This window comes from Pogona vitticeps, chromosome 2, assembly GCF_051106095.1.
Source record: "Pogona vitticeps strain Pit_001003342236 chromosome 2, PviZW2.1, whole genome shotgun sequence".
Taxonomy (NCBI): Eukaryota; Metazoa; Chordata; class Lepidosauria; order Squamata; family Agamidae; genus Pogona; species Pogona vitticeps.
This window is the reverse complement of record NC_135784.1, coordinates 82,322,910-82,349,032: the sequence shown is the minus strand read 5'-3', so window position 1 is coordinate 82,349,032 and position 26,123 is coordinate 82,322,910. Positions and strand designations below refer to the sequence as shown.

General features: G+C 47.6%; 1 protein-coding gene across 3 annotated transcripts in view; it reads left to right on the top strand.

Annotated features, from left to right (window-relative positions):
- Positions 1 to 25,834, top strand: part of SEMA3B (semaphorin 3B) — a 67,963-nt gene extending 42,129 nt beyond the window's left edge. For all 3 annotated transcript variants that reach the window (XM_072989843.2, XM_072989842.2, XM_072989844.2), the window contains exons 5-18: positions 4,171 to 4,290; positions 4,452 to 4,545; positions 5,968 to 6,087; positions 7,295 to 7,440; positions 7,936 to 8,050; positions 8,839 to 8,908; positions 9,371 to 9,515; positions 10,045 to 10,264; positions 11,531 to 11,622; positions 12,188 to 12,229; positions 13,298 to 13,455; positions 14,186 to 14,241; positions 20,502 to 20,641; positions 21,014 to 25,834. In XM_072989843.2, coding sequence (XP_072845944.2) covers positions 4,171 to 4,290; positions 4,452 to 4,545; positions 5,968 to 6,087; positions 7,295 to 7,440; positions 7,936 to 8,050; positions 8,839 to 8,908; positions 9,371 to 9,515; positions 10,045 to 10,264; positions 11,531 to 11,622; positions 12,188 to 12,229; positions 13,298 to 13,455; positions 14,186 to 14,241; positions 20,502 to 20,641; positions 21,014 to 21,475 — 1,980 coding nt within the window. In that variant the 3' untranslated portion in view covers positions 21,476 to 25,834. The remainder of the gene's footprint in view (positions 1 to 4,170; positions 4,291 to 4,451; positions 4,546 to 5,967; positions 6,088 to 7,294; positions 7,441 to 7,935; positions 8,051 to 8,838; positions 8,909 to 9,370; positions 9,516 to 10,044; positions 10,265 to 11,530; positions 11,623 to 12,187; positions 12,230 to 13,297; positions 13,456 to 14,185; positions 14,242 to 20,501; positions 20,642 to 21,013) is intronic.
- The last annotated feature ends 289 nt before the right edge of the window (positions 25,835 to 26,123 follow it).

Genomic DNA, 26,123 nt, shown 5'->3' with positions numbered 1-26,123 from the left:
CACAGTGGTGCTCAGATTGAATCAAGTCTCTCTAGAATGCTGAATATTGCTTGGATGCTTTGGTTTAAAAGCAAACACATTAAAAAAACCTCTTGCCACTAGCAAGTCTTACTCAGGAAAAGAAAGTAATGATTTAACAGAACCAGGAGAGCAACAACTTAAGTACCATTGAAAAGCCTGAGCTCTCCTGCTAACCCCGATCGTGGAGCTCCGTAGGAGACACAGATACATGTTAGTGGCCATTTTGTGTTTTGTCAGGGTGAAAGTGAATGTCAGTCTACTAAAGATTGGTATTTGTATCGCTTTCATTTTCAGTGGCATTGGGATGCATTGAATACTCTTTTTTCTTCTGTTCTTCTAGGGTAGCTGCAAATTGCATTTTGCATTACATTTTAAAATCTAATCAATAGAGTCCCTCAGTGTGTGAATTGTTTAGTGATCTTGAGACTCATGCAGGTTTTAAGTGGACTAGATGGCATTAGCACTAGATATAGCACCTAAAGTACCCTTCCCCTCTCTCCATTTTCTACTTCACTTTTTAAAAGCCTCCTACTATCTTTTATTTTGTAGCACTTTGTGTTTTTTTATTTTTATTTTGTTTGCTGTGTATGCCTGTGTTCCAGAGAGGATTGGGGCAAACCTAAAGCACAATGCAGCAATCAACTACTGTATTCTGCTCACTGGGACAGTGAAGATGCTAAAGGGGTATATACCTTCACCCTTCAATAAACGTTTTTGTTGAATAAAATAGATAGTTCCTGGTGGGGAAGGGATGCAGGAAACTGGTGATAGGTTTGCTTGCACAGAGGAAATGAAGCAGTAGTTGATGGCACTGAATCGTGTGCAGCCCCATCTCAAGTCAGATTATTTCCCTCATGTTCATGTTTTTTCACTGTTTAGACCCATACAGAAACCTACAAAAACTGCAAATATTCAGATGCAAATCAAAGTGGAAGGACTACAAATCAGCTTGTTAAAGTTAGTTCAAAGTTTGAATCAAAAGAATCGGTTTCTATATTTGAAGACAAAAAGTTCAAGTCAAAGTGGATGGTACCAGCATGCCTATGTGATACCCTTTGTGATGTACTTAATAGAGGGACAGACTAAGAAGACCCCCTACAGGATGGGAGTGGGCGTGGTAAAACAACTCCTTGCATACTTTTAAAGACCTACTAGGGTTGCTCAAAATCAGTTCCAATTTGAAGGTAGATAACAGACACGCGCAGTACGTTCCTGCACTATGTACCCTTTGCCACATTATCTTTCCCCAGGATATATCGTCTCTGTGATAGATGGCTGGAGGAATACATCAGAACCTCAGTGGCGCATAACTAGCTGTTGAGATAGCAGGACTGGAACCTCTAGCCTGCGCATGAGACAGTGACCCATCAGCGCTTACATCAGGCTCATTTCCCTTTTCCCATTAGTTCTGCAGCTACGTAAGGGAAGCCAAGGCCTTTGTACTGAGCATGGCCCCTGCTTTTGGGTTGGTTCCCCACCTAAACAAGAATGCTGGCTATCAGGTGTCACAGTTAGTGACTTCAGAGAAAAGGCTAAGATGTGGATGGTTTCTCTATATGGGGGTTGTGGACCACAGAGCAGAAACAAGGGTGAGGTCACAATTGGATGTTGAGTTCTGCGCTTGTGGTTGCAGGCTGCCAGAAGAGGGGAGAAGTAGTAAAGCTGATTTTAGAGGGTGTTCCCAATTATCCTTGCCTTCATGTTATTGACTCTGGATATAGAAAACTTGAACCCTTTCATGTAAGTTGATGGAGGAATGGGCTGTGGGGTAGACGGGATAATTAACCATCCTTACAGCCCCATTCCAGTCTCTTCCCCCAAAATACATACATATGTATTTGAGGAGGCAGTGTTTGTCAAGTTAATCATGGGCATATGGAGGTAATTCAAGATCTTCATAATTATTGCTGTTGCTATTTATGATTATAATAGCAGCCCAAGGGTGGGGCGGGGGAAATGAAGCCGACATATCTAGATAATTATTTGTATGTCTCTGTGTATGTGTGTGTGTGAGAGAGAGATAGCTTGTATAGACAGAGAGATGGGGAAACAATTGTGAGATCCAGTGCTGTCATCCTACGGAGGGAACTGCTCCCATCAGCAGAAACAGAACAAGGTGAACCCCTTCCGCTGTTCTGTGTATATATATACACACAAACAAACACATGGTGCATCCTCAAAACCTATGCCAGGTGGTGAGGAGGGCTGCAAGGAAGAGGGGAAGAAAGTCCTCTTGCACTAGGGCACATTTGTGAGCATGATGTCAGATTGAAGCCAAGAAGAGGTTATCTTGAAGGGTGAGAAAAGGGAATGTGACACAAGGATTGCTGGTTTTGACTGAATCAAAAGTCTGTGTCCAAAGCTGAATGGTGAATCCCACCAATAGGTAGCTGGAGTGCTGGCTTTCTGGATCGTCTGGCAACCCTCCACGTGTCCTGCAGACTTCCACTCCCTCTGGCTCTGGCCTCTTCTCCCGCCCATCTGTTTGCCTGCTGTCAACCTTCTATGTCACCCAGGCTTGTTTGCCTTTGTCAATCAGGGCCGCGTGTGAAGCTGGTCCTTGGGGAGCCTTCCATTCATCCCCCTTCAGCCCCTATTTGCCTTGGCCGCTTGCTTGGTCTCAGCAAAAGAGGCCAAGTGGGGAAAGTGCTCTGTGACCACTCCTGCCTTTGCCTGATGCCTGCCCGCTGGTGCTGGACAAAGCCCAGACTTTCTTCTTCCCCAGCCGCAGTATCTCGGAGCTTCTCCCTCCCTCCTCATGTACACTATACTGCCCATTCATCAAGGAGGAAGCTTCACTTCTGCCTGAGTTATTCCAGACATTTAAATAATCAGCTACTTTTTAACGAGCTGCCCAGGCAGGATTGATCTGCTGGTGCCTAATTGCATTCAACATCCAAACAGATGTTCATCTTATGAGAGGTTCTGGGTGTTGGGACAGGGGGAGGGCTGCCTACAAATCATATTTTGCAGGAACAAGAATCCTGTGGGGCAGCTGAACCAGGATCTTTGTACCTTTTGGTGAAAGGCACGACATCTCTGGCCCCATCTCTCTTTGACACACACACACACACAACACACCCCTTAGTCGTTACACAGCTCCAGTTTGGTAGGACTGTTGCTTCCTGCGGCGCCCTCTGCTGGGAGATGCTGGAGATAAATTGGACAATAGCTCCCCCCAGCCATGGCTGCCAAGGCATCCCCATTCCTTCCCACCTAGAGAGGAAAAGAGCAGCCTAGTCCTGAATGCAAACAGAGGCTCCCACAAGTTCTGGCATTTCAGCAATGTAAGGGGAGGATGTCCGGGAGCAAGGAAAGCACAGATCCAGCAAATGCCAGTGCTTAGGGAGGCATCAAGTGTGCGTGCTTTGCTTTGCACCTGGCTACGGCCTCTCTTCCTCTGTCCTCCGTTTTGCCTGCCTCACAGGACGTTCTTTCTGGCAGGCAGAGAGGCACATCTGAAATAAGAATTTGGACACAAAGAACATGGGGGCCGTGCCGTGGAATGCCATAGTTTGTGATGGGGAAATCATCTTCACTCTCAGCTCCCTTATTACTGACAGCCCTCTGAACCCTTGGCTCTATTTCTGGTCATTCCCTTATGTCTCACTAGAACCATTAAGTTGGAAGGGGCCTGGAAGGGCCATAGAGTCCAACCCTCCTGCCCAATGCAGGAATGCAAATCAAAGCAGATCTGACTGATGGTTGTCTAAGTTTCTCTTGAATGCCTCCAAGCATTGGAGCGTTCATCACCCCTTAAGGTAATTGGCTCCATTGTGGCACTACTCTAACAGTTAGGAAGTTTTACTCAACAGAAATCAGGCTTCCTGTAACTTGAGCCCATTGTTGCATGCCCTGTAGTCTGGGATGATCGAGAACAGATCCTGCCCCCCATGACAGTTTTTCAAATATTTGAAAAATGCTCTGATATCTCCCCTCAGTCTTCTTTTCTCAGGGCTAAACATGCCCAATTCTTTCAGCCTTTCCTCAGAGGGCTTGGTTAAGGCACAGCCTTATAAGGCTTTCCTCATGAGGCTGGACCTCTGTATTTTGTTGACCGTTATCTATCCATCTTGTTTCAGAATTTCACTGAGTCAGAAGGGGACCTCTTGGCACTTGTTCTACGACAAGCACTGTTTTGTTTTGCAGGCCGAGTGCATGAACTTTGTCAAGATTCTGCACCTCCACAACCGCACCCACCTATATGCCTGTGGCACTGGAGCCTTCCACCCCATTTGTGGCTTCGTAGAAGTTGGCCAGCGTGCAGAGGTAAGTTCTGCTGCTCAACAGTTCCTCAGGGCCAGAGGTGGCTGCAGGGAAAGGGGGGTGAGCCGTGAGTTGAGGCCGATGCTAAAGCTGGGCCGGAGAATCATGAAAGCCCCGAGCGCAGGTTCCTTTTGCCAACACATTTGTTTACTTCTCTCCTCCAGGACTCTGTGTTCAAACTGGACCTCAAGAGCCTGGAGGATGGCAAAGGGAAGAGCCCCTATGACCCACGTCACATGGCTGCCTCCGTGTTTGCAGGTAAGGGACCAGATCCCCAGACTGTCACTAACCATGTTACAGATAGGTCTGGCTGAAAGATATTTTGCTTCCTGGGGCAAAAGTCAAAGTGGCCCTCCAGGCCTGAAAGAGAAACAAACTGGGCTGGCCGTTGAGCCTTACTTCAGCATTGTTTGTGGAACAACGTCCTGCATGACCTCTAAGAGCAGCAGACATGTTAAAGGGATGCAACACAGGCCATGTAACACACAGCCTTGGCCAAGGAACTCAGGATTAGGAATGGTCCGGGAATTACATTTCCATCTACCTGGTATCTACGGCCTGAGGCAGTTTGCCTCATTGTCTAAAGGCTGTGCCAGCTCTGATGTTGTGGGATGTCCCCACGATATACACAGTCTTTCTGCCTCAATGACCCATAGACATTCCTTACAATGCTTCGCACTTGAGAAAGGAATATGTTTTTTCCCTCACCACTTTGGCACCACCCTGATCCGAGCAGGCTAAAGACTACAGGACCCAAATTTCAGCAGATCTTTCCCAGCTTTTCTCTCAGAGACTTTTTGTGTCTATGGTGAGGGAAGACTGCTTTCCCTCTGACCTTGTGTTACCATGCGCTGAGGACACCACGGCGCCTACTGGTGCAGTGGCCGTGCCTGCCCTTCTGGATTCCAGCATCTGCTTGGCAAGACTCCAGACATGGCACCTGCCCCACTCTGGCCGGTAGTCTGCGCAGGAGCTTTTTGTGTTTTAGAAAGCAGTAGGACCTTTGCAGGAAGGTGATCCCTTCTTTGGAAATCAAAGAAGGTGCCTCTGGAAAACACTCCAATGCATGGATCACAGCTGGTTGAAGCCGAGATTGGCCATGGCCTGTGGAAGCCAAGAAGCCTTCTAACTTAGAAAGTCTGATTCCCCCACCATCACTGTAGGCTTTCAGTAAGATCCTAAAGACTTGTTTGTTCGCCTTGGTATGTCATTAAACTGGATGTGTTGTGTGATGATACTTATAATTATCTAAGGTTGTGCCTTTTTTTTTAACTTTTAAATTTTATTGTGTTGTATTGGTGTTGGATGCCTGGCTTTGGGATTAGTTTATAATTACAAAGCAAATAATAAATTCTATAAATAAATACATTTGAATGCTTCTTGGAAATGTTTATTTTAAAAAGCTACACGGAAATCTTTGGAATAAATAGAGGATCATCTTGCATGGTGCAGTGATTAGTGTCGGGCTGAGACTTGGAGAAGTGCTGCCTTCTGTCCGTGGGATGCTCACTGGATGACTGTATGGGGTCAGTCTCCCTTTCTCTGCCTGATCTGTTCCCCAGATTGTTGCATGAATAAAAGTCTGCGGAAACTTAATACTGTTTTGGGCCTGTGAGGTTCTGGTGGTGGTGGTGGTGGTGGTGGGGAAATCCTGAATAAATGCCCTGCTTTCATGGCCAGGCGAAGAGTTGTATTCCGGTGTGGCCACTGACCTGATGGGACGTGATTTCACCATCTTCCGCAGCCTGGGCTCCCGGCCCTCGATTCGTACCGAGCAGCACGACTCCCGGTGGTTGAACGGTCAGTGATGGGGTGGTGAGGGGGTGGGATAAACGCTCCAGAAGTACAGAGAATTGGCCAGAATTGAACTGGGAGCTGTGAGGGATGATGGTTTACGTGTCCTGCTGAGCTTTTCTTGCCCTGGAAGATCACGGGATTGTTAGTTCTGGCCAAAGATAGCAGGGAATGCTTATGGCTCTTAAGCAGTCTCCTTCAAGTCACTGCATCTTATGAGGAATGGCTGCCACCTAGTGGCCAGTAACCTGTGTGGTTGCTCCCTCTACTCCCTGACCATCACGCTGACCAAGGCACAATGGTGTACAATCAGGAAAGTCTGCATAGCTGTTTATTTTGCTTCATTTTATTAAACAAGGCAGACCTGTCTTGCCACTGTGAAAATCACAGACATGGCACTTTTAGGAGATGACCTTTCCTCTCTCTCTATGGCCTTTCTACTCTAAACCCAGTCTTGAACTGTTTGGCCTGCTCTGGGTAGGGAGGGAAATGGGCACACTTTGTCTGTGTTTCTTTTCCTTTGCGGAGGTTCTCAGAGGTGGCTTTAATCAGAGAGTGGTGGAGGGAGGAGAATTAAACCCTTTCTTCCAGTGCTGAACTCCTAGGTGAGTTCATGCTGCCATGTACAGTATATAGAGGAGGACCATGGTTCAGTGCTCAGGTCCATGTTTTGCATGCAGATGATCCCAGATTCAATCCTACAAACCCGCAATTAAAAGAGGAATGGGAAAAGTTTGACTATACTATTATATCATTGGACTTCAGGATCCCTTAATGACCCTTCCCATTAACTGTACTGTTGAGGATTAGTGGAACTTGTAATCCGGTAACATACAGGGGGTCTGACATTCTCCCTTCCTGGTGGGGCAGAGGAAGAGAAAGGTTTTCGTCTGGAGTGTCTCTGCTGCTAAAGAGAACACGCTCGTTGGAATGAGAACTACAGCGGGCACGTTTGAATCAGTGCAATTTATGGAGGAATTGGCTCATGACATTTCCATTGATTCAATGGACTTAGTCTAGTGCAACTTACTACACTGAGCAACAGGATTTCAGACATTAAGAGAATAAAGCAGATTGACAGTGAAGAGTATATATATCATCCATCTTCCACTGCCCTCATTTTCCCGATCTGCCATCTTAAAACCCCAGTTCAGAAAAGCATAGCCCTCTCCTTGCCCTGCACTGACTTTATTTCCTGTCTATGTCATCCAAGAGCCCAAGTTCATTGACGTCTTCTGGATCCCAGAGAGTGAGAACCCCGACGATGACAAGATCTTCTTTTTCTTCCGGGAAACCGCTGTGGAGGGGTCCCAGGGACTGGGAAAGCAGACCTTTGCCCGCATTGGCCAGATTTGCCGGGTGAGAGTTCTATGTCTGTTGAGGAAAGAGCCCTAGGCTTGGGGTCAGGCAAGGTCTGGACAGATTGCTACCTATTAAGCAGGTGATGGCTTACAGGGAAGAGGGAAAATTCAACCTGTGCTTTGGCTGAGAAGGGACCCTGAATCAGGGCAGATGCCTTCAGTGGTCCACAATACCAATGCCAGTATTAATCCCAGTCTGTTAGTGGATGTGGTAATTGCTGTGCTGTCAGGGACCAGGGGGGACTTTGTTTCACCTTGGGTGATAAAGCTTTGAAGTTCATCCCCTTTGTAGCCCTTTCTACATTACACCTCATTGATCTCCTTTGGTGAGTCATGGATTCTACTGCGAATCTTCCCTGTGGCAGAAGTGCATAGTGAGTTTGGTTGGGACCCTTACTAGAGGAAGAGATTTAAATGTCAGGCTGGGACTTGCAGAAGCATCAGAAGGCAGATGCCCCTTATGCTTTGGTCAACCTCTTCCTCTCTCTTCCAGAATGACATGGGTGGACAGAGGAGCCTGGTGAACAAATGGACAACCTTTCTGAAGGCCCGGCTGGTGTGCGCTGTACTGGGCAGTGATGGGAGTGACACCCACTTTGACCAGCTCCGTAAGTAACTGTGGCTGAGCGAAGGCTGGGCTGGAAAGCAGATCTTTCTGGGGCTCCCACCAGAGTCTGTGTGGCTCAGCAGGAAGAAGGGATGTTGCAAAGGGCAAATGGGAAGGGTAGCGAGTCTGTCCTTGGAGGAAGGGAACAACATACAATTCCCTGGGTTGTAGGCATGGCTTTTTCCTGCTATCTTGCAGGGGAACTGGGAGGCTGCATTCACTTCTCTTACTTTTCTAGATTTAAAAATAGAGATGTGCACATGAAGACATTTTTCTGGAGGTTGTTAAAAAGAATTTTATGACGGTGGAACCTTGGGGTGGAACTGATGACAACTGATGTTGATGATAAAGACTGGTGATTCCAGCCTTAAGCAGATAGTTCTGCACTGAAGCCGTTTCCACAATTTCAGCGTTCACTTCCACATGTAGTTAATGATTGTTTTTTGGAACATTTGTTGTTTCTTAAAGCACACCTTTTCTTAATGCTTATCACTGGGATCTCTTGCCTTTCATTACAGCCAAATATTGTAGTCTAAGTAACAAAATCTGAATATCTGATGGCCTTCTGCTCTTACAGATTTTGGGAATGTGATTTTTAAGAAGGAATTGAGTACTTCCTATTTGTTTTAAAGCAGGGCAGAGGCAGAGATTGTGTCTCCCTGCAGTAAGAGTTTGTGTAGGTGGGTGTAGCAAGATTGCTCTTTCCTTTGGATGAGGGGTGGCTGTCATACTCAAGAGGGAAGACTGCAGGCAGATTCTTCCTCCCTCTCTTCTGCTTGCACTCCTCAGGTGATGTCTTCCTGCTGCCTACCAAGGACAAGCGCAACCCATTACTGTACGCTGTCTTCACCACCTCCAGGTAAGAAGAACAGTCTTTATGCCATCCTTGAGGCAAAAGCGGACAAGCTTGAGTTGCTTTTTTGTCTGTTTGTTTAACTGGAAACACTAGAGGCAATGACATATAGTCAGAATGAAAGAACAGGGTTGCCTCTACACACATTCTAAGCCTAGGAATTGGTTTCCTCATCATGTCTGCTTGGCCTGGTTTTACCACTGCGAGTTAGAAATCCTGGCTGATCTCCCTTGGAACACTCAGAGAACTACCTCTGGATCCCAGTCCTCCTTTCAAACCATCTTATTTAACTTATTTCTCCAGGGTGCCTTTTCTGGCCCAGGTGCAGAAGTTCTGTCTGGTTTTTAGACCGGAATCCCTCTGGGAATTGCAGCGTGGAGGTTGGGGTGACACCGTTTGGTGACTGCTGCCTTCCAGCTTCTTTCCTGGCCCTTCTGTTGACACTTCTTTTTTGCTCTCCTCCTGCAGCACTGTTTTCAAAGGCTCTGCGGTCTGTGTGTACCACATGAATGACATCCGAAGGGCCTTCTTGGGGCCGTTTGCTCACAAGGAAGGGCCCAATTATCAGTGGGTGTCTTACCAAGGCCGTGTCCCTTACCCCCGCCCAGGAATGGTACGTGCCACAGACTCTGGAGCATGAAATGAAGCCAGGTATTTTCCCCCTATGAAGCCTGTAGATACGTGACCATCCGTGGAACCATGTCTCTGGAGAAACAATGGGTAGAACGAGAACAGCATTCTAAGATAAGGAGCCAGTAAAGAGTTTGAAGAAGGCTGGGAGAAAAAGGGTGGTTTCTGCATCTGGATTATGGGATTCTGCTGGTATTCAGGACTTTAGTAAATAAAAGTATATGGGTCGAACAGGAGGAGCATCAGGAGAGCTGCACGGAGAACAGGGGAGTTAATGATGGGATGTGGTTGGATGTTCTAGGCAGGATGCATGGAGGGCCATGATGAGGAATTTGTAAGAGCAAATGGTTTTGACTATATCTTTGAAATATTACCTTTTTCAAACTACAACTCCCAGAATTCTGGCAACAGTAAGATCTGTAGTTCAGAAAAGTCACCTTTCTAGGATTCTGGTTTTGATATGCTTAGGCATTCTGTCCCATTTTCACTTCCCTTCCTTCTTACCCTCACAGTGTCCCAGCAAAACCTTTGGCACTTTCAGTTCCACCAAGGACTTCCCAGATGACGTGATCCAGTTTGCCCGCAACCACCCGTTGATGTACAACCCTGTCCTGCCACACGGCCAGCGACCTGTCTTCATGCAAACCAATGTGGGCTACAGCTTCACCCACATAGCTGTGGACCGTGTGGCAGCTGCTGATGGCCACTATGATGTCCTCTTCATTGGGACAGGTATGCCTGCTGCACCCCTGACAGGAGAATGCTGCCCAAAGAGCCAGCCAGCCAGCCAGGTTCTCACCAGCTCATCCCTGAAGCTGGAGGCAGAAGGATGTTCCTAATTCAAAGGATCAGAAGCATGTGCGCTGTTGAGACCCTTTGGTCATGCCTGTCAAAAGTTGATCCATAGCTCTGAGTTCCTTTATGCAGCTCAGTTTATGTTGAGCCTTGAGGGTAAAAGAAGTATTAATGTGACAGGTAAGAGAAGGCAGCGTCTTACAGCTGCTGGGACTTACATTTCCATATTTAATAAGAAATATTCTGTTAAATTCTTTAATAAGAGATTGGTCAGTTTCTATAAGGAGTAGCTTAATTTCTGATTTAATAGAAGGCTTTGCCGGGCCTGCCAAGCTTCTCTTGATGGTCACAACTGGCCTTTTACTCTTCTGTTCCCCTAATTTTGGCTTCATCCTACAATTTGTCTGCCTTTTCCATTGACCATTGCAGTTCAAACCTGGCCACTGTGTTTCTTCATGATGCCACACATATGTGCACTCATGCATCCTAGATGCAGAAAGCCCTTCCTCCCACCATGGATTTTCTCCAGGGAAAAGGGTCTCCCCCCTTTTTCCATGGGGGAAAATGTAAGCGACTCAAATCCATACCTGCACCTTTATTTCTGTGCAAGGTCAGGAGCTGTTTCTGGCAGACAGTTTGACTAAGAAAATGAAAAGGGAAAAGGATTAACCTTCTCTTCCAATGCTGTCATCTCAGTCTCAATCCCTGCCCTGGGTCTTCTACTAAATTACAAACCATAAGATTGAATCCTGCTTGTGGATTCCTTGTGGTTTATCAAGTTTACCCTGACACAGTCTATAATTGGATCTGAATAAATTAAGCCCGTTGCTCTACAAAGTAGGTCAGTTTCCCCTACCTTCTAGTTATGTTGGACTACAATATCCATCATGGCCAGCCACACATCTGGAGATCCACCAGCTTGCCCTCAGAGCTTAGTCAGCCCAGCACCTCTGTGTTTGGGCAGGGTGGGGACCAGAATCTATATCTGGAACATAGTTCTTTTTTGATGACCTCGCCCCCTTTCAGTGTGGTCTGAATGGCCCGGCTTCAGACTCTGGTCTGGTCTGAGAGAGAAGACCTCTGTGGAGACTGGGTGGGTGTAAATGAGAGTCGTAGTCCTGCTCTGTTTGCTTGAGCAGACAGGAAGCCTCCATCTGCCTGCAACCTCTGCCTTTGTGCTGATTTGTCTCACCTCCCTGCCAGATATTGGGACAGTCCTGAAGGTGGTCTCTGTGCCAAAGGAGACTTGGCAAAACTTGGAGGAGCTGCTGCTGGAGGAGCTGCAGGTGTTCAAGGTGAGCACAGACAAAAGGTGAAGGTTGGCCGGGCCTGAACCCAATCCGGCTATGGTCGCAAAGGGCTGAAGTCTTCTAGGTCTCACTTTGGGCTTTGCCATTCTAGCTGTTCTCCACCTTCACCAAAGCTGTGGGGGCTCTCAGCATTGTGTGCTGCTTATATGCCGCCACCCCATAGGGCTTAAAGCATTCCCTGGGTGGTTTACAATTTAATTATGCAGGGCTACACATTTCCGCTCCCTCCAACCCCAATGTACTAATTTTGGAAAGATGGAAGGCTGACTCAGCCTTCAGCTGGCTGCCTGAGCCCATCGGGATCAAACTCAGGTTGTGAGCAGAGCCTTGACTGCAGTGCTGCAGTTTTTAAACACTGTTCCACAAGGCTTCTCAGCTGCCTCCAGGACTTCACCTGGAAAAATAGGAGCAATAAGATGGAAGACTTGATGTAGTTTCTGGATTCCTCATGGCCAAGGAATGATCCTTGAAGGGGGTACCTGCAGTTACTGACTTCCTTTCAGTAATTTAGTAGGAATCATTTTTCCTTTTTTTCCCCTCTCATTGGCAGGACCCTTCTCCAGTTACCAGCATGCAGATCTCTTCCAAGCGGGTATGTAGCACAACACAAGGGCTTTTGGCAGGGAGATGCAATAGCAATGGGACTGAGGATATCTATTTGAATGCAGTGAGGAGGTTTGTTTTGCTCTAAACAGCAAACCTAGGAATAACTTAAGCAAGTCAAGATGTTAAATATTGCTGTGGGGCAAAGCATTTTGCAGTGGTAGACTTAACAGAACAGAGATTTGGACAGAAGAGTAGGTGGGCTACGGATGTGTAAATTTTTTTAACAAAAACATTTATGTAGACTCTAGACTTATGGTGATGGTGGAGCACCAGAGCATCTTCAGAATATCCTACGAAATCAGTCTCTACTTAGTTTAAATAGAAAAGGTGCAGCCTTCCCCCTGCATTGGTACAATCAACAGAATTGCTTCATTTAGAAAGTAACGGCTAGCTCTGTTTCTTATACTTGAGCATTATGTTCAAGCCCCACTCTGCCCTCCTCCCCGAGAGGCAGAAGGATAGCAATTGCTCTGCAGAGTTTCTGGAAGTCTTAAAGATTTCCCTCACCCACTAGCTGGTCTTGGTTCTCTCAGTGTTTAACTCAGGGCTGGGGGATCTTAACCTGCCAGATGTTGTTGGATTACACTCTCACCATTCCTTACAACTAGCCATGCTGGGAAAGGGATTCCCACAACTTCCCAGCCCTGCTGTAACTGCAGTGATGCCTAAGAGAGTTGACGGAGGCTTGCATGCTCAGTTCCCAGGGCAACACCCTTCCAGGAGCAGGAGACGGAGCTTCTCTTGAAAGATTTTGCATCTGCAGAAACCTTCGCAGGCAAAGTGAAAGAAGACTTTGCCATTGCTTCTGCCCTGTTCTACCCCATTGGTCAGTGCTGTGCTGTGTGGATAGCTCAATTACCAGCCGGCTATTCCATGGAGACGTCTTGGTTTCCATTGCTTCGGGGAAGGCTGGGAGCAGTCTCTCTCTTGGACTCAAGTGGCTCAGCAGGGAGCTAGCGGTCAGCTGGATCATGCACGACTCCAAAACAAGAGTCAGCAGAAGACTCTGAGCAGAGTGGCTGAACTGGGTGGTGTGGCTTTGTCTCCCTGACAGCAACAGCTCTACCTGGGTTCCCGGACATCCATCTCTCAGCTGCCTTTGCACCGCTGTGGCATCTATGGCAAGGCCTGTGCAGAATGCTGCCTGGCAAGGGATCCCTACTGTGCCTGGGATGGCACCACCTGCACCCGCTACATGCACAACACCAAACGGTATGGGACCCAGGCTTGCCTTCCTCTGGTGGATGGGGTGGGATGAGGGGGAGGGGAGAATGGAGTCTCCTCGTCATGCCTGGAGCCACCTAGTCATTGGTTGCCAGCCGGCTCTGATCCAGTTGAGCAGAATATTCTACCATCTCCAGCTGGTATCTTTAGAGCAGGGCTTGAGTCAACAGCAGCAGCATCCAAAGGAAAACCTTGAGCTGAAGTGGACAGCTTGTGGCAGTGGAAAGGAATTATGGGAGGCATATCCCAACACACCTGGAGAGCTATACCTGTCCATCCCCTAAGATAGAGAGATATGGACCTACATCCATGATGTTGTCCCAGCATGAAATCTTGGGCTTCACATTATCATTGTCCAGTCTTACCTGCTGAAGAGTCTTCTCTTGTGAAACTGTTGGACAGGTATATTGGTGACACTCAAAGAGGCAGAGGCATACCACATTGCCTGTGGGGATGTAGCTATGTTCAGCCACCACGTTCAGCTGGATCTGTCAATCCAGGAGAAGTGGTGGTGAAGCGTAAGGTCCCAGTGCTGTGAGGCTTTGGCAGGAGGACACGCAACACTTCCTATCTCTTCCTGTCTGCCCCCTCTCCATGAAAAAAAAGTCTCATGTCTCTGCATGTAAAATTTGGAGGAGCCTCCAGCCCAGACATGCAAAATTCCCCACTTTGGATCCCGACAAATCTTTCCACTCTTTTTTTTCCTCCCTTCGGGCAGGCGGTTCCGGCGGCAGGACGTGAGGAACGGGGATCCAAATACTTTGTGCTCTGGAGGTGAGTGTGCTTAATCCACCTCCTCACCCTATTCTGCATCATTTGCACCCAGCTGACACTTACAACCATGTTAGGTAAAGGTAAAAGTTCCCCTTGACATTTAGTCCAGTCGTGTCCGACTCTAGGGCGCGGTGCTCATTCCCGTTTCCAAGCCATAGAGCCAGCGTTTCTCTGTAGACAGTTTCCGTGGTCATGTAACCAGCATGACTAGACACGGAACACCGTTACCTTCCCACCAAGGCGGTACCTATTTATCTACTTGCATTTTTACATGCTTTCGTAGTGCTAGGTTGGCAGGAGCTGGGACAAGTGAAGGGAGCTCACTCTGTCACGTGGATTCAATCTTATGACTGCTGGTCTTCTGACCTTGCAGCACAGAGACTTCTGCAGTTTAACCTGCAGCAACACCACATCCCTATACAACCGTCTTAGCAGGCTCCAATCAGTGTACAGTAGTTCTCTTCACTGAATTAGTGCTAGATACAGTACAGACGTGGTGGCACTGCGGGTTAATTGCAAAAAGCCTCTGCGCTGCAAAGTCAAAAGATCAACAGTTTGAATCCACGCAACGGAGTGAGCGCCCGTCGCTTGTCCCAGCTCCTTGCCAACGTAGCAGTTCAAAAGCATGTAAAATGCAAGTAGATAAATAGGTACCACCTCAGTGGGAAGCTAACGGTGTTCCGTGTCTAGTCATGCTGGCCACGTGACCATGGAAACTGTCTTCAGACAAACACTGGCTCTGTGGCTTGGAAACGGGGATCAGCCCTGCCCCCTAGAATCGGACACAACTAGACAAATTATCAAGGGGAACCTTTACCTTTGACCTCACAGTAAATAAGTAATTTTTTTCTACCCACCACAACATGCCAGCATGCTCCTCACTCCAGACCGCATTCCTTCTGTCACATGCAACTGATGCCAGAATTTAAGAAGTGCCCCAAGAAGAAGTTCTTAGTGGCCTCTGTGAATCACACCCTGGCTAATCTGCGCCTGCGCAGAGCCTCTTTAGAAGATTCTAGAGCTTATACGGTAGCAAAACAAAACAAAAAAAAAACCAGTGTAGAAGCCTCCCCCTCCATATATGTACCTTGGCGCCAAGGCTCTCCCTTCACTTTCTTTCAACCACCACGTTGAGAACCTTGTTTCAGTGAAATCCCCGAAGGTTATTTCCCCACAGCTCCCGGAATCTGGGGCATTCATATGCGTGGGTTCACCCTCAGATGGAGAAGCACTTCAATCTCATCAACCATATCCATCACAGTCACCAGAATGGAAGGAACAACTCACATCCTCCCCAGCTAGCTCTTGGCAATCTGGCTTTCCGAGCGAGCCCTCCTCAGTTGCTTCTCCCAACATGCAAAGAGCCAAAATGCAACCGGAGACTGTGTCCTACTCCACCCCAGCAGGCCTACCACCTCGGCCTCCAACGTGTCATCAAGGGCACCAGCCATGTGGCACCGGCAACATATCTTCGCATGCGGCATTGACCCACTCTCAGCACTATCATCAGGTAGCCATTTGCCCCCATCAGTGCTCAACCGATAAGCCTGCCAAGCACTATCAACCGGTTCCTCTCCCCAATTCGACGGCAGTGCCACATCAGAGCTCTCACTTTCAGGAGTCTGACCCTCATACCAGCAACGCCCCCAACGTACTCAATGGTGGTGCCCCTATAACTCCTATCAGAAGTTCCATCAGGAACCTCAGAGGCAAACTTCCTTATACACCCTACTTCAAACAGCAATCTTATCGGGCCAAACCATGCCAACAAACCGCAACTAGGTGCAATGATCGCAAGGCTAAGCATATGTTTGACATTCAACCAGTCGAGATTACAACACACCACATTTCTCCTCCTGCCCTTCGGAAACACTTACCTGCATGGGAAGCCATCACCACAGACACTTGGGTCCTCTCCATCATTCGAAGTGGTTACCTCATTCACTTCCATCAGCCCCCTCCACCAGTGCACACGGTCACACCTCCATTGCAAACCCTGCAAGACAAAATACAGGCCTTGCTTTTCAAATGCGCCATAGAGCCAGTACAGTGGTGCCTCGCTTAACGAGTGCACCGTTTAACGATGAATCTGCATAGCGATGTCGCTTTTGCAATCGCAAAAGCGATCACATTGCGACGTTTAGATAGGCAAAAACTCACATTGCGATGATCGGTAAGCGTTTCGCTTACCGATCTTCGCATTGCGATGTTTACAGAACAGCTGATCGGCAGTTCCAAAATGGCCGCCGAGTGCCCAAAATGGCCGCCGCAAGTGTTTTCGCGCCCTGCCCTCGCTTACCGAGGGCGCAAAAATGGAAGCGCTATGGAGGAACTTTGCTGAACTGTGAGTTTGGGCCCCATAGGAACGCATTAAACTAAGTTTAATGCGTTCCTATGGGGGTTTTTCGATCTGCTTAGCGATGTTTTTGCATAGCGACGATTAATCCGGAATGGATTAATGTCGCTATGCAGGGTGCCACTGTATATCAAACTGACAGCGTTTTTTTTCTCTCATTATTTCATTGTCCCCAAAAGGGATGGAGGTCTGAGTCCCATCCTTGACCTGAGAATTAAATTGCTACATCATGACCACCAAATTTCTCATGGTAACCCTTGAGTTTGTTCTTCCCTTACTCCACAAAAACAACTGGTTCACAGTCATAGACTTAACAGACATTGACTTCCATATATACATTCACCCTTCTCACGGACCTTACCTCTGCATTCAGCTCGGATCTCAGGCCTATCAATTCAAAAGGCTCCCTTTGGACTCACAGCAGCTCTGAGTCTTCACCAAATGTATGGTGCCTGTGGCGGCCTACCTCAGACTTCACAATATCCACATATTTCCGTACATCAACGACTGGCTCCTGGTAGCTCGCTCCCGTCTCAGGACACAACAAGACAAAAGGTTCACACTAGCTCTTCTGCACAATCTCGGCTTTGTAAATATACAAAAATCCAAGTTACAACCTGCAAAAGTAGTTAAATACATAGGGGCACTCATAGACTCTATTCATGCTCAAGCGTTTTTCCCAATGGACAAGCAAGACAGCTTGATATTCTTGCTTCATGCCTTCATTCAACATGCACTCATACCTGCGCTAGCGCTTCAGCATGTCCTAGTCACTGTGGCATCCATGACATCTGTAGTACAACACGTACACCTCAAAATGAGATTGCTCCAGGCATGGTTCCTTGTCCTCTTCAACCCAATAATGGATCCTCCTCACACCCTGTTAAGGGTCACTCCAGAACTCTCCAACCAACTTTCTTGGTGGCACTCTGCCCACAACCTTACAATGGGATGACCTTTCCAACAACCACATCCTCAAATACAAGTCACTACTGATGCTAGTCTCACTGGCTGGGATGCTCACTGCAAATCCCTAAGGATCCATGCCCAATGGTCAAAAAGGGAGAAATTGCTCCACATCAATTATCACTGTTAGCAGTGATAAAAGCATGCAAGGCTTTCAGGGACAAATCGCTACCAACAACACTACAGGTATTGTATCAAGCAAGGAGATGCCCACTCTCCAAGCCTCCTGCAGTCAACCTTTGCAAATAGTGTCTGGCAGATAATATCTGCCTCACAGCAATACACATAGCTGGCTAAAACAACAATCTGGCAGATCTCCTCAGTCACAAGGAATCCCAAGCTCACAAATGGGAACTAAACCAGTCTGTCTTTTCCCCTTCTTTGCAAACGCTGGAGCATGCCCACCATCGACCTCTTTGCTTCCCAGACAATTGGAAGTGCAAATGCTACTACTCCTGTGCAGGAGTCGGCAAGCACTCACGTGGAGACACATTCATAGGCTGTTGGCCCAGGACCCTTACTTACCTGTTCCCACCATTTCCGCTCCTCCACAAAGTGGTAGTCCGGCTCCAACAGGACAGATCCAGTGCCATCTTGATAGCTCCATGGTGTCCGCAACAAACTTGATTCCCAGTTCTACACACCCTGTCATCAGACATCCATCACCTGCCTCAACTGCTCACCCAGAACAAAACTCAAATTCTCCACCCAGACTTACCTGCCCTTCATCTGGCAGCATGAAGGATTCTGCCTACCTGATAAATGTCCTCCGTCAGGCAAAGTAACCCTCAACCACGAGAGCTTATTGTACAAGTGGAAGAAACTCCAGTCCTTTACTGAAACCTCTGCACTTCCTTCAATTAACCCTTCTCTCTCCACCATCCTTTGTTTTCTGCTTCATCTAAAAACCAAGCGTTTCTCCCTTTCTTCCTTGAGGATTTTCCTCTCTGCAATTCTTTCCTATCAACCACCAACCTCTGCAGCAGCTCAGTTCTTCAGACACCTTACTCTGAAGCATTTCCTAAAGGGTTTATCGCACATGTATCCAGATGTGCATCCACCTTCACCTCAATGGTCTTTAATGATAGTCTTGCAGCAGCTCACCGAGGGCCCATTTGAGCCCTTAGCTTCGGTTGATCTTAGACTACTTACCTTTAAAATGGCATTCCTTGTTGCTATCACATTCGCTCGTTGTGCCAGTGAACTTGCAGATAAGGTCAAGTTGTCTGTAGATATCTCCTTTCTCCCCAAAGTTGTTTCCCAGTTTCATATGTCCCGACCATTGGTTCTCCCATCCTTTTTTCCATCTCCGTCTACTGCTCATGAAAGAATCTTTCATACTCGGGATGTTAGACGAGCCCTAACATTTTACCTAGCCCATACACAACCCTTCCAGTATTCAGCTCAACTTTTCGTCAGATACCAACTTCCTGTGAAGGGTCTTCAGGTGACATCACAAAGAATCTCCAAATGGGTTGTTTCTACCATCCACCTGGCATACCAGCTTGCTTGAAGGCCAGCTCCTCAGATAATTTGCCCTCATTCCACTAGGGCAATGGCAAACTCCACGGAATTTCTTCATGGCACCTCTGCAACATGGTCACAACTGTCCACATTCATCAAACACTATAGGTTGGATGTTCATCAGAAATCTGATGTGGCCTTTGGATGTGCTGTGCTAGCTTCTACCTTGGCGTGACACCCTCCTCCAGGTAAGACAGCTTGTTAGTCACCCACGGTGTGATTCACATAGGCCATGAAGAAGAACAGGTTACTCATCTGTAATTGTAGTTCTGCAAGTGTACCTCTGTGATTCACATATCCCAACCCGGCCTCCCCACTTTCACGCCATGCAGCTCTATTATGTGGCAGTTGACATAACTGAAGGGAGAGCCTTGGCGCCAAGGTATATATACGGAGGGGGAGGAGTCTACAATAATGTGGGGGGTTTTTTGCTACCATAGAAGCTCTAGAATCTTCCGGCAAGGGTCCACGCAGGCGCAGATTATCCAGGGTGTGAATCACAGAGGTTCGCTCGAAGAACTACAATTACAGGTGGGCAACCTGTTGTTACCCAGACATGGAGTAAGTAAAGGATGAGCAGGGGTCTTGTGCCTTCTGTCTACTTCTTCTTCTTGTACATGTAGCTCCCCAAAAGTTTGGAAACATTTTCATCTGCACGCACCAGGTTATCAAATACGAAGGTGGGAGAATGATACTGCTGGGAAACAGTTGTGGGAGTTGGGTGTGTTCATTCTGGGGAAGGCTAAGCATCTGTATGATGACCGTCTTCCAATCTGTGGAGGGCCATCATGTGGAAGATGGAGCCAGATTCTTTTCTGCTGCTCCAGAGGATAGGATTTGATCCAGTGGTCTGAGATTACAAGAAAGGTGAATTCAGATGGACATTATGAGAAACCTCCTGATGGTAAGAGCTATTCCACTGCAGTACAGATAGCTTTGGGAGCTGGTGGACCTTCTTCATTTGAGATTTTCCAACACAGGTTGGGTGACTAGGCTAAGGGATGCTTCAGCTGGGATCTCCCATGGTAGCAGGAGATTGGCCTTGATGACTCGGGGTCCCTTCCAACTCTACCGTTCTATGATTCCAGAAGTACTAGTCCGCTGAGTGGAATCCATGTTTAAGCAGCAGAATAAGCTCAAGGCTTAACTGCTCACTTCATGGTCAATCAAATTCTATATCTTCCCATCCCTGTGGAGTAATTCTCTCTTCCATCCACAAGTCTCCTAATCTGGAGTGAGTAGATTTATCACATATAGCTGGGATGTGTTCCTGAATCCATACTCTTACCCACCAAGAACTAGAACCGTTTTAGCCAGCTTGGCCTCTAGAGATGGGCTCTAGTATAAGATCCTGCCTGTATTGCTGACAATCCTATTCTGTTCCCATGTATAATCCCTTGCTGTTTCTGTGCAGATTCCCAGCGAAACAATGTGCAGGAAAAGAAGCTGTACGGAGTAGAAGGTAGCAGTGCCTTCCTGGAGTGCCTCCCTAGGTCACTGCAGGCTCAGATCGTGTGGACATACCAGAAAACCAGCAGTGCCCCACAGAAGGAGGTATGAGCTTGGCTGCTGGGTGCATAACAAGCAAATGTAAGCAATTTGGAATCAAGCCTGACAGAATTAAGCGATGCCAAGACCCTGGAGATGACTGAACCTTCTCCTTAGGGGGAAATTCCACCCCAGGCACCCTTCCTGCCTCCCATGTGATACCCAGGCCGTGAAGCTCTGGCCCCCATTGATCAGATTCTCTGTCCTCCTTGAATTCAAATCCCTCCTTGTAGAATGGATCACGCTGATGATGAAATCATCCTCCCTTTAATTCCCAAATTGTTGTTCTTCCTTGTCCCATCTCAATCCCTACCTGTCTTGGCCTCCATTACATCATTCTTTTCTCAGATCCCTCTCTTTGTATTTGGTAACCCCCAGGTGTTGTTTGATGAACGGGTCATCAGGATGGAACGGGGTGTCCTGTTGCGCAGTGTACAGCGCAAAGATGCCGGCCTCTACCACTGCTATGCCACAGAGCATGGCTTTACCCAGAGTCTGCTGCACCTCCGGTTCGAAGTGATCCATGCCCAGCAAGCTGACTCCCTGTCCATCTCCCGGGAGGAGGAGCCCACACAGCCCTTCCATCGCAAGCTCTGGTACCAAGACTTCTTACAGTTGGTAGATCATCCCAACCTCAGCACCATGGACCAGGTGTGTGAGCAACTCTGGAGCCGCAAGAGCCACCAGCCGAAGAAGAAGCCACCGCTGCCCCCTCCTCTTAGCGTCAAGGCCAAGAACCACAAGTGGAAGCACCTGGAGGAGAAGAGGAAAGCCCGCAGCCGGAGAACACACGAGGTTCCCCGTGCAGAAAGGGGACCCCGGAGCATAGATGTATGGTGACCTACGAGGTGGATGGCTGGACAAACTCTGTGGCTGGGAAGGGACTAGAGCAGCCGAATATGGGGAGTATGGGGAAAGGAGTGGAGGGAGGAGGAGGAGAGAAAAAGAGAGCAGGACTGTGGGTGGTTTCTGTAGTTTGGAGACGGCAGCTTCCTTCCACCCTGCCCCATACTCCTCTGAGTGTTGCTTCATACATAGTTTGTAGGGGATGTGTCACCATTATCCTAGCAGTCTAGCTGCCACTTTTTCAAGCCTGGCGCACAGCAACAAGGCCCAACACTAGTTGGGGTTTCTACACCCCTGGCCTCTTCCATAATGCACAACCAAAGACGGGGCACCAGTCTCCAAGGACCAAGTGAACTGAAAAGCTGTGTACCAGGTGGCCCTGCGCCACAGGGGCTGTAGTTCCTCTCGCCCTGTTGTGAATGGCTCTACTAGCTACCAAGGTATTACCTGAGCACCAAGATGCCCTCCAGCCTTGGAGCTTCTACTGGTGCTCAGCCATCAGCGTCTCACATGGATGGAAACCCTGCTCAAAACTCTTTCTCAGTAGGCGGGTTATTTGTCCCCTTCCCTCTCACTCCCATAACCCAGCCTTGCCCCCTGAAGTGTCGCACTGTGCTGTCCACCTCCAGAGACACAACAGAACCACTGATATATATTTATTAACAGATTGTTTACTGATGAATGTAAACCCACCCCTGGATGGCCCACCAGGATTTCACCTCTGGCTGAAGGAGCAGGGCTTGCCATTGCCCAGAGGACCATGGGGACATTTCTGACCAAGGTGTTTTGGGGATGAACGTGTGAGGGGAAGAAAGGGAGAAGATGTTGCAAGGGATGGTGGTGGTGAAGAAGCCGGGAAGTAGAGGAGGGGCGGTGAGGAACTCTTCACTCGTTTGTGTATGTTCTGTTTTGATCTTGGAGGAATATTCAAAAGTCTGAGTCCTCCTCAAAGCTGTATCTAGCCATTTGGCCACCCGAGGCTTCACTGCCAGTTAGTTAAGCTTAGTTCCACGGGAGGCTGGCATGTGTGGGGGTGATGGAAGAAAGGGGAGGAATGTTTGGCTCTGAGGGCACCATGGGGGGGGGTATTGGTTCCATGCTGAGCCTGCCCCCTTGTCTGTTTCCAAGTGCCTTGGGAGTTGCTGCTGGGAGCAGCCTAAGTTCTGGGGGCAGATGGCTCTTCAAGAGGGTTCTCACTCTTGCACCACTCTAAATTACGGCAGCCGGAGTCAACATCATCTTGCTGTGCCTTGTTTCTCATTTTGTAGGAGAAAAGAGGAAGCTTCTGTGCCAAGGGAGTGGAGATGGCCCTATCATTAGGCAGAGTAAGCCAGTGGCCTCAAGCAGCAGATGCTGGGTGGCTGTGGTGTCAACTGGCTAACTATTCTTTATGCTCTCCCTGACTATTCCCCTTCTGTTAGAGGTGTGTATGCCACACAACTAGTCCTTTCCTGCCTCCCCAAACAGTCCTCCTACCTCAGGTGCACCAGAAAACATTATCCCCTCCCCACACCAGGATTCAAGTACAAGGAACCTTAGCTGTCACCTTGGGCAGCAAAATGTGTTTTAGCCAAGCCTCACAAGGAAGTTGCATGTATTGGCCTTATACAGCGTAATTGTGAGTTGTAGCACTTCTGGAATATGTAGGTTCTGAAAGTACATTTCTGCCATTCCCTCATGAAGGATTTCTGTATCACCGAACACATCAGATGAGGGTGGGATTGGCATGATCCAGTCCATCTGGAAGTAGCAGTTGAGGGAGATGGAACATTCATCTGGAACCCACCAGTCTTCAGAAGAGCACTGAAGCAGGGATGATTAGTTATTCTATTTCCCCCCCCCACCCGGTGCAGCTTTAGCAGCTCCCTCCCTCCCTCCCAGCGCTCTGTCCTGCACTTGGCCTTCCTTGATGTGTGCTGCCCTTAAATTGCGCTGTCAGTGAGAAAAGTCTCAGCTGATCAGGCCATCCGAAGCCTTAATGAATCCTGACACAATGTAATTTTTCTTCAAATTTTGCCTCTTTATTTTCCTCTGCCTCTAGGGTAGAGTCAGCTGCCATGGCTTTGAGAATTTTGAAAAGAAAAAAAGGTCCCTTGGCATCAGATACATGGAGCTCGAAGCAAATCTCAAAATATATTACAAATAGCTTCTGCTCGATTACAAGTTTTGATTTTCTTGTGAGGCAAACTGATGATTTAAAATGGAACAGGTCCCCACAGCTCCTTGACTGTACCTTGAAGGAGCCCTGTAGCACAGTGGTTAAACTGCAGTAATGCAAGCCAAGACTCTGCTCACAATTTGAGTTAAATCCAATGGGCTGAGGTAGCTGGCTTGAGGTTGACTCAGCCTTTCATCCCTCTGAGGTCGGTAAATTGAGTACCCAGCTTTGGCGGGGGGGGCAATCTGTAACCTGCATAATTAAATTATAAACTGCTCAGAGAGTACTTTAAGCACTGTGGGGTGATATATAAGCAGCACACTTTGCTTTACTTCCTATGCACCGCAGGTGGGAAGTTGCATAGCTGAATGGTGAGGAGTAACTCTACCATTAGGCAAAGTGAGGTGGTTGCCTTAGGCTGAGGATGCTGAGGTATGGAGCATCAATACAGTACTGGAGGACAGAGATTAATTTTACCTAGGAGCAAAGCTTGGAAAGGGTACTTTTTTGGATTACAGCTCCCAGCATCTGTGGGAGTTATGGATGAAAAAAGTAGCTTTCCCAGTTTAACTTATGACCCACCCTGTAGCCCCTAAAGCTAGCCTGCTGTCTTGATGGTGTTAAAGGATGCTGCCTGATCACCAGTATATGTGCCAGTCTGGTCCACTTCTGTACATGGAACAGGAAGCAGTGCCATATTGTCCTTTGCTTCAGGCTGCAACACATTTCAGGCTATCTTGGATGCCATCCTTCATAACAACAGCAATAAATCCACATTTATAGAACATTAGATGCTGGAAAAAAGGACTCTTAGCATTTCCTACACCAGGGAACATAGGAAACTCCCTCCTGCTGGATATTAGAGTTTCCTGGCCCTGCCTGGAGATACTGAAGACTGAACCAGGGATCTTATGTACGTAAAGCATGAACTTCACCACGGAACTTTAATGAGATAGCACTGTGTCGAGACTTCAGTTTTTAATGTGTCAAGTTGACAAACATTGGAACTTGTTATAGTCAAGTGTATTGTAACCATTGGTCCTGACTGCAAATGAAGTTTAGCACTCAAAAAAGACACAGAGACACAGACAGACAGACAGACAGACAGAGGGGAGGTAACACATGCAAGAGGCAGAGCCCTGCCCAGTGGGGCTGAAAATTAGAGGGTATGTTGGTCTTGTGATCTTGATGAAGCATATTTGAGTTCTGTCACCTAAGTTCTGTGCAAATTCAAAAGTTTTAAATACACTAAACATGCCATGTATGACGGTTGTGGAGAGTGCAAGTAACTTGCTCTTTTTGCCTGTTTAAATGAAATAATGGAAATGGGGATGAAATGGACCCTTCTCTCTGTACTTCAAAGGAGGGAGTGAAACAGGTTTTTGTACTGTTTCATATGCCCTCATGTATCCACACAGTAGCTTTCTCCATGTGTTAGACCAGTGATCCCCAACCTTGGGCCTCCAGATGTTCTTGGACTACAGTTCCCAGAAGCCTTCACTACCACCTCTGCTGGCCAGGATTTCTGGGAGTTGCAGTTCAAAAACATCCAAGTAACAAAGGTTAAGAACCACTATGTTAGACTACAGTTCCCATCATTCCCAGCCATTCTTTGCTGTGTTGAATGGGAATGATGATAACCATAGTCTAACACATCTGGAAGGTACCAGGTTTGCGAAAACAGCTATTAAAAATTAAAAGGTAGGATAAGAAACCATGTTGAGCCCAGGGTGGGCATGGTAACTCCTTGTATCCTTCAACAGTTACTTTAACATACAGATGAATGTGACAGGAAGCGTCTTTTGAGAAGCTCCTCTCTACTTGTTTATTGTTCCCATTTGTCCAAATAATACATATTTTACCCAAATATTAGTACGTGAAAATCATCCTTAGCATTTTGGACATTGAAGGTTTCACAATGAAGAAACCAGCAGAAGAAACAAGCTGTGGGGATCCTCAACCAGCAATTCTTCCATTTCTTTATGTATCTTAAGAACGCTTGGGGCAAATTGTAAAGGAAAAAAATTAACAAGGAAAAGAGAAATGTATGGTAGGAGTTATGAGAGGTGAAGAGTCGATTGGGATGGAGGTGGCCTTGGGGAAAGCGTTGGTGACTGAGTCGGGCTCGTCTGCCGCGGAGTGTGCTGGATCCAGTGTGGTGGGAATGTATTAACACAATAAAGCAGTCATTTTAAGTTTGTGTGTTTGGCTTTCCCATAAGTAGCAGGGATACCCAGTGGAGGACAGTGGATTGAGAGACAGATTATTGAGACCTTGGTTCAAATCTCTGTTCGACTTGGAACCACCACCACCCCCAGGTGTGTAACTGGTAAAAACACTCTTCAAATATCCCACTTACCTTGGAAGCCCTATCAGAGTTGCTGACTTGGTGGTACAGAACACAGGCATAAGCAGTAAGCTCACAGAAAAGAGCACAGTCTACGACAAGTGATGCTTCGGGCAAAATGTGACGTACAGCGGTAC